The 6701-nt window shown below is 47.3% G+C and overlaps 1 protein-coding gene across 3 annotated transcripts in view; it reads left to right on the top strand.

The window, feature by feature from the left end:
- The window catches only part of LOC126993592 (tubulin beta chain-like), a 13399-nt gene extending 7115 nt beyond the window's left edge, over positions 1 to 6284 (top strand). For all 3 annotated transcript variants that reach the window (XM_050852727.1, XM_050852726.1, XM_050852728.1), the window contains 5 exons: positions 290 to 400; positions 707 to 951; positions 2397 to 2704; positions 3088 to 3394; positions 5275 to 6284. In XM_050852727.1, coding sequence (XP_050708684.1) covers positions 290 to 400; positions 707 to 951; positions 2397 to 2704; positions 3088 to 3394; positions 5275 to 5475 — 1172 coding nt within the window. In that variant the 3' untranslated portion in view covers positions 5476 to 6284. The remainder of the gene's footprint in view (positions 1 to 289; positions 401 to 706; positions 952 to 2396; positions 2705 to 3087; positions 3395 to 5274) is intronic.
- The last annotated feature ends 417 nt before the right edge of the window (positions 6285 to 6701 follow it).

Here is a 6701-nt window from a genome sequence, read left to right as displayed (position 1 = left end):
GATCAGCACTCCGCACTCATTTTCCTTCTCTTTCTTTTTTCTTGATTCAGTTCCAGCTCATAAATAGATAGGTAGATAGATAGATAGATAGATAGATAGATAGATAGACAGATAGAATGATAGAAGGAGAAATAGACAGTGAGAAATACGACCAAAAAAATTATCTGAAAACTCTACGGTCAGAACTTGCCACATTTCAATATCTCCCCTCCTTCCCTCCCCCCCCCCATCGCCACCACCACCAACATCACCAATCCTGCTTCTCCTGGTGTTGCTGGCGGTGTTGCAGGAGGGAAATACGTGCCCCGAGCCATACTGGTTGACCTGGAACCCGGGACCATGGACTCGGTGCGCGCGGGACCCCTCGGGCACCTCTTCAAACCCGACAATTTCGTTTTCGGTGAGTTGGGGTTAAATGTGTTGCTGTTTTCTTTGTCTCTTTCGTGTTTAGGATCCGTTTTCTGTGGTGGCTGGTTGTCTGGGTAAGTCTGCTACTACTACTACTACTACTGCTGCTACTACTACTACTACTACTACTACTACTACTACTACTGGGCTCCAATAACGAAACTCATTTATAGTTATCGTTAAAAGAGTTAGATCCTAATGTTTCTTGGCAATAGTTAGGCGTCAGAAACCGGAAAATATTATGCGCTGAGTACGATAATTTGGCAACGGTGTGAATCTAACCTCGTCTCCTCCTCAGGCCAGAGCGGTGCGGGGAACAACTGGGCTAAGGGACACTACACTGAGGGCGCCGAGCTGGTGGACTCCGTGATCGAAATGGTGCGGAACGAGAGCGAAAACTGTGACTGCCTCCAAGGGTTCCAGATGACCCACTCCCTCGGGGGCGGCACGGGGTCCGGCATGGGCACGCTGCTCATCTCACGGATCAGGGAGGAGTACCCGGACCGGATCATGAACACCTACTCCGTCATGCCCAGCCCAAAGGTACAGGATCGGGGGAGGGAGGGAAAGGATCGGAAGGAGGATTGGGATGGAGGATATGAGAGAGGAGAGAAGAGGAGGAGGATTGAGTGATTTAAAAGAAGGATTAGGGGTATAATTGCATCATGGAAAGAGGATTGGGAGGGAGGACATGAGATAGGAGGGAAGAGGAGGAGGATTGAGTGACTTAGAAGAAGGATTAGGGGTATAATTGCATCATGGAAGGAGGATTGGGATGGAGGATATGAGACAGGAGGGAAGAGGAGGAGGATTGAGTGACTTAGAAGAAGGATTAGGGGTATAATTGCGCGTCTTGCCCAGCCCAAAGGTACAGGATCGGGGGAGTGAGGGAAAGGATCGGAAGGAGGATTGGGATGGAAGATATGATAGAGGAGGGAAGAGAAGGAGGATTGAGTGACTTAGAAGAAGGATTAGGGGTATAATTGCGCGTCTTGCCGAGCCCAAAGGTACAGGATCGGGGGAGTGAGGGAAAGGATCGGAAGGAGGATTGGGATGGAAGATATGATAGAGGAGGGAAGAGGAGGAGGATTGAGTGACTTAGAAGAAGGATTAGGGGTATAATTGCGCGTCTTGCCCAGCCCAAAGGTACAGGATCGGGGAGTGAGGGAAAGGATCGGAAGGAGGATTAGGATGGAGGATATGAGAGAGGAGAGAAGAGAAGGAGGATTGAGTGACTTAGAAGAAGGATTAGGGGTATAATTGCGCGTCTTACCGAGCCCAAAGGTACAGGATCGGGGGAGTGAGGGAAAGGATCGGAAGGAGGATTGGGAGGGAGGATATGAGAGAGGAGAGAAGAGAAGGAGGATTGAGTGACTTAGAAGAAGGATTAGGGGTATAATTGCGCGTCTTGCCGAGCCCAAAGGTACAGGATCGGGGGAGTGAGGAAAAGGATCGGAAGGAGGATTGGGAGGGAGGATATGAGAGAGGAGAGAAGAGAAGGAGGATTGAGTGACTTAGAAGAAGGATTAGGGGTATAATTGCATCATGGAAGGAGGATTTGGGTGTGAAAAAGAGGATTGACAGAAGAGTGAAGGAGGCTTAGGCGCTTGGAGGAGGTATCGAACACCCTTTCTTTGGTCTGTCTGTCTATATTTCTGTCTAACTTTCACTCTCTACTTCAATTTCTCTCTCTCTCTCTCTCTCTCTCTCTCTCTCTCTCTCTCTCTCTCTCTCTCTCTCTCTCTCTCTCTCTCTCTCTCTCTCTCTCTCTATCTGTCTATCGTATCTGTTATCTATTAATATGTCTATGTGCATAACTAACTAACCAACGGGGTAACTGACTCTCTCTCTCTCTCTCTCTCTCTCTCTCTCTCTCTCTCTCTCTCTCTCTCTCTCTCTCTCTCTCTCTCTCTCTCTCTCTCTCTCTCTCTCTCTCTCTCTCTCTCTCTCTCTCTCTCTCTCTCTCTCTCTCTCTCTCTCTCTCTCAGGTCTCAGACACAGTGGTTGAGCCGTACAACGCGACGCTCTCCGTTCACCAACTCGTCGAGAACACGGACGAGACATACTGCATTGACAACGAAGCTCTCTACGACATCTGCTTCAGGACGCTCAAGCTCTCCACGCCGACCTACGGGGACCTCAACCACCTCGTCTCCCTCACCATGTCCGGCGTGACCACCTGCCTGCGATTTCCGGGCCAGCTGAACGCCGACCTCCGCAAACTGGCTGTCAACATGGTCCCATTCCCGAGGCTCCACTTCTTCATGCCTGGGTTTACGCCGCTGACCGCTAGAGGGTGCGTGTGTAGGGGTGCTGGTGGTGTTGTCGGAGAAGGGATAGGAGGGGTAGGACGTGAGGGGAAGGTTGGGGAAGGGTAGGAAGGGGTAGGAAGGGAAAAAAGGGGGAGGGAAAGAAAGGAGGGGAAGGTTGGGGAAGGGTAGGAAGGGGTAGGAAGGGAAAAAAGGGGGAGGGAAAGAAATGAAATGAAATGGAAGGGAAACGGTCAAAACGGTTCCATGCGATATCCTTCCTCTTTCTCTTCTTCCTCCTCTTCCTCTTCCTTTCCTCGCAGCATCCCTCTCCTCTTCCTCTCCTCCTCCTCTTTCTCTTCTCTTCCTCTTCCCCCAGCCTAGCTAACTCTTTCTCTCTCTCCCTCTCTCTCTCTCTCTCCCTCTGCAGCTCACAACAGTTCCGCAAGATGACCGTCGCTGAACTGACCTCGCAGATGTTCGACGCGCGCAACATGATGGCCGCCTGTGACCCCCGCCACGGCCGCTACCTCACCGTGGCCACCGTGTTCAGGGGCCGCATGTCCATGAAGGAGGTGGACGAGCAGATGCTGAGCGTGCAGAACAAGAACTCCGCCTACTTCGTGGAGTGGATCCCTAACAACGTGAAGACGGCCGTGTGTGACATCCCGCCCCGGGGTATGAAGATGGCGGCGACCTTCATCGGCAACTCCACGGCCATCCAGGAGTTGTTCAAGGTAAGGAAGAACGGTAATTAGGGGTATTCAGGTGTTGTTCAAGGTATAGGAGGTGGTAATTAGGGTCATTTAGGTGTTCAAGGGAAGTGTATGATTGCCATTGTTCTACGTTTGGACTTTAGCGCTCGTAGGCTTTTTTGTTGGGGTCTGTTGTTCGGCCCCATGTCGTTAGTGTCGCTGGCAGGTGTTTTATAGTGGCGCCAGTCTTGCTTGGCTCATCCTGCCCCCCGGAGGTCCACTTGGTCCTCTTCCAAGGGTTTCGTTAGAGTCCAGGTCACCGTTGCCAGATTGTCGTACTCAGAGCATAATATTTTCCGCTTTCTGACGCCTAACTATTGCCAAGAAACATCAGGATCTAACTCTTTTAACGATAACTATAAATGAGTTTCGTTATAGGAGCCCAGAAGACAGTTTTGGGGTAGGAAATCAGGAAATACAAGCGGCTGAGTACGACAATCTGGCAACGTTGGTCTCGGTTGACAGGCGATCATCACGGCAACATGTGGGTAGTCTTAGGCCGGGTCACCGTTGCCAGATTATCGTACTCAGAACATAGTATTTACCGTTTTCTGACGCCTTACTATTGCCAATAAACATCAGGATCTAACTCTTTTAACGATAACTATAAATGAGTTTCGTTATTGGAGCCCAGAAGACAGTTTTGGGGTAGGAAATCGGGAAATACAAGCGGCTGAGTACGACAATCTGGCAACGTTGGTCCGGGTTGACGGGCGATCATCACGGCAACATGTGGGTAGTCTTAAGCCCGGTTCACTGTTGCCAAATTGTCGTACTCATAACATAGTATTTACCGGTTTCTGACGCCTAACTATTGCCAAGAAACATCAGAATCTAACTCTTTTAACGATAACTATAAATGAGTTTCGTTATTGGAGCCCAGAAGACAGTTTTGGGGTAGGAAGTCGGGAAATACAAGCGGCTGAGTACGACAATCTGGCAACGTTGGTCCGGGTTGAAGGCCGATCATCACGGCAACATGTGGGTAGTCTTAGGCCGGGTCACCGTTGCCAGATTATCGTACTCAGAACATAGTATTTACCGTTTTCTGACGCCTTACTATTGCCAAGAAACATCAGGATCTAACTCTTTTAACGATAACTATAAATGAGTTTCGTTATTGGAGCCCAGAAGACAGTTTTGGGGTAGGAAGTCGGGAAACACAAGCGGCTGAGTACGACAATCTGGCAACGTTGGTCCGGGTTGACGGGCGATCATCACGGCAACATGTAGGTAGTCTTAAGCCCCGTTCACACTGTGCCGACTCTGGGCCACGACAACCCAGCGACTTTTCCATTTGACAAGTTGGTTCCCACGCTCCAAGAAGGGGGGGGGGAGGTTTTATTGGGGTCTTGGTGTCTTGCCGACTGTCTGGGACGTCGGCGCAGCATTCGGCAACAGTCTCAAGACCCTTTCACATCAACACCCAAGACCTCGTGTACCTTAGAGTCGTGGGTAGTCGTGGCCCAGAGCCGGCACAGTGCTTTAGGCCACTCGGCGATGACTGAATATTGGCAGCTTGTAGCAAAGGGCAGGACGCGAACCCGGGGCCTCCAGGACACCGCGCCCGCAAGCTGACCACTCAACCACCGCCTCCCTCTCCCTCACTAATAGTTCTCCTCTCCCTCTCCCCAGCGTTGCCAAATTATCGTACTCATCGCATTGTATTTTAGTTGTTTCGGACCGATAACTATGGCAAAAAGGAAAAAAAAATAGCATCAATAAATAACAGCTTTAACGCTAACTTTAATTTTATATCGTTATTTGTGCAGGTACGAGAGTTTGAGGCTTAAAAATGATAAATACAATGTGGTGAATACGATAATCTGGCAACGCTACCTCTCCCCTTCCCCTCCCCGCAGCGCATCTCGACGCAGTTCACCGCAATGTTCCGGCGCAAGGCGTTCCTCCACTGGTACACGGGCGAGGGGATGGACGACATGGAGTTCACGGAGGCGGAGAGCAACATGAACGACCTTGTGAGCGAGTACCAGCAATACCAGGAGGCCACGACCGACGACCTGGATCACGAGGAGGAGGAGGAGGAGGCCGAGTACGACTAGACGACTGGGGGAAGCTTGTTTAAACGTCGTGTTGGCAAGTTTGGGTTTTGGAGTCGGTTTTTGGGATGAAGTTAGCTAGAAGTATTCGGTCTTCAGAGTTAGGTTGACGTAATGCAAAGTTAGTCGTAAAAAGTGAGATAAATGTGTTTGTTTAGCTACTTATTAAGAGTTTTATGGTCAGTTTTGCTTTTTTAATCCATTTCTAAGAGATTGTTATTTAGAAGGAAGGAAGGAAGGAAGGAAGGAGAGAAGGAAGGATAAATGAATGAAGGCATGAATGAAGGAACGAACAAAGTAAAGTTAAAAAGAAGGAAGTAAAAAGCGATATATATATAATCAGCCACATTGATGATGATAAAGACTACTAATACGACGGTTAAAAAAATTATTAAGTGTTGGTGATGACTGGAATGATGATGATGATGATGATGATGTTTTTGTTCTTGTTTAGTTATTTCTGTTATTATTGTTATTGTTATTGTGGATTGTTATTGAAGGGAAGAAGGAAGGAAGGGAGGGAGAGAGAGAAAGTGAGGAAGGAAGGAAGGAAGGAAGGAGAAGAAGAAAAATGAAGGTAATTGAATGAATGGAGGAAAGAAGGAATGAAGGAAGGAATGTAGAAAGAAAGGAAGGAAGGAAGGAAAGGTTAAACAGAAGCAAAAGAAGGATGAATTAATATCATACATTCTATTATTATTACTATTATTATTACCATTATTACCATGACCATTGTTATTATTACCGGGGAAGACAGATTGACTCCAACTACGTATTTACTGAATGCAATAATAAAAAAATGTTAGTGATTATATGCTATTGTTTGTAAGCCTTTATTTACTACTACTACTACTACTACTACTATCCTACTACTACTATTGCTACTAGCCTACTACTACTACTACTACTACTACTACTACTACTACTACTACTACTACTACTGTTACTAGCCTACTACTACTACTACTACTACTACTACTACTACTACTACTACTACTACTACTACTACTACGTTATTTTGCTAGGCTAGGCTATCATTATCGCCTAGGCCATAATTAACTATATAGGTTATTTTTATTAATATCCTAAACTTTAATTGACTAGGCTATCTTCATATTATTCCTTAAACAATAGAATACTAGACTTTATATAATAATTCTCGATACAGTAATATATTAGACTATTTTTTATCAATTTCCCAAAGCAATGCGCGGCTAGGCTATCCGTAA

Source organism: Eriocheir sinensis, unplaced genomic scaffold (assembly GCF_024679095.1).
Source record: "Eriocheir sinensis breed Jianghai 21 unplaced genomic scaffold, ASM2467909v1 Scaffold64, whole genome shotgun sequence".
Lineage (NCBI taxonomy): Eukaryota > Metazoa > Arthropoda > Malacostraca > Decapoda > Varunidae > Eriocheir > Eriocheir sinensis.
This window is presented reverse-complemented; position numbering and strand designations above follow the sequence as displayed.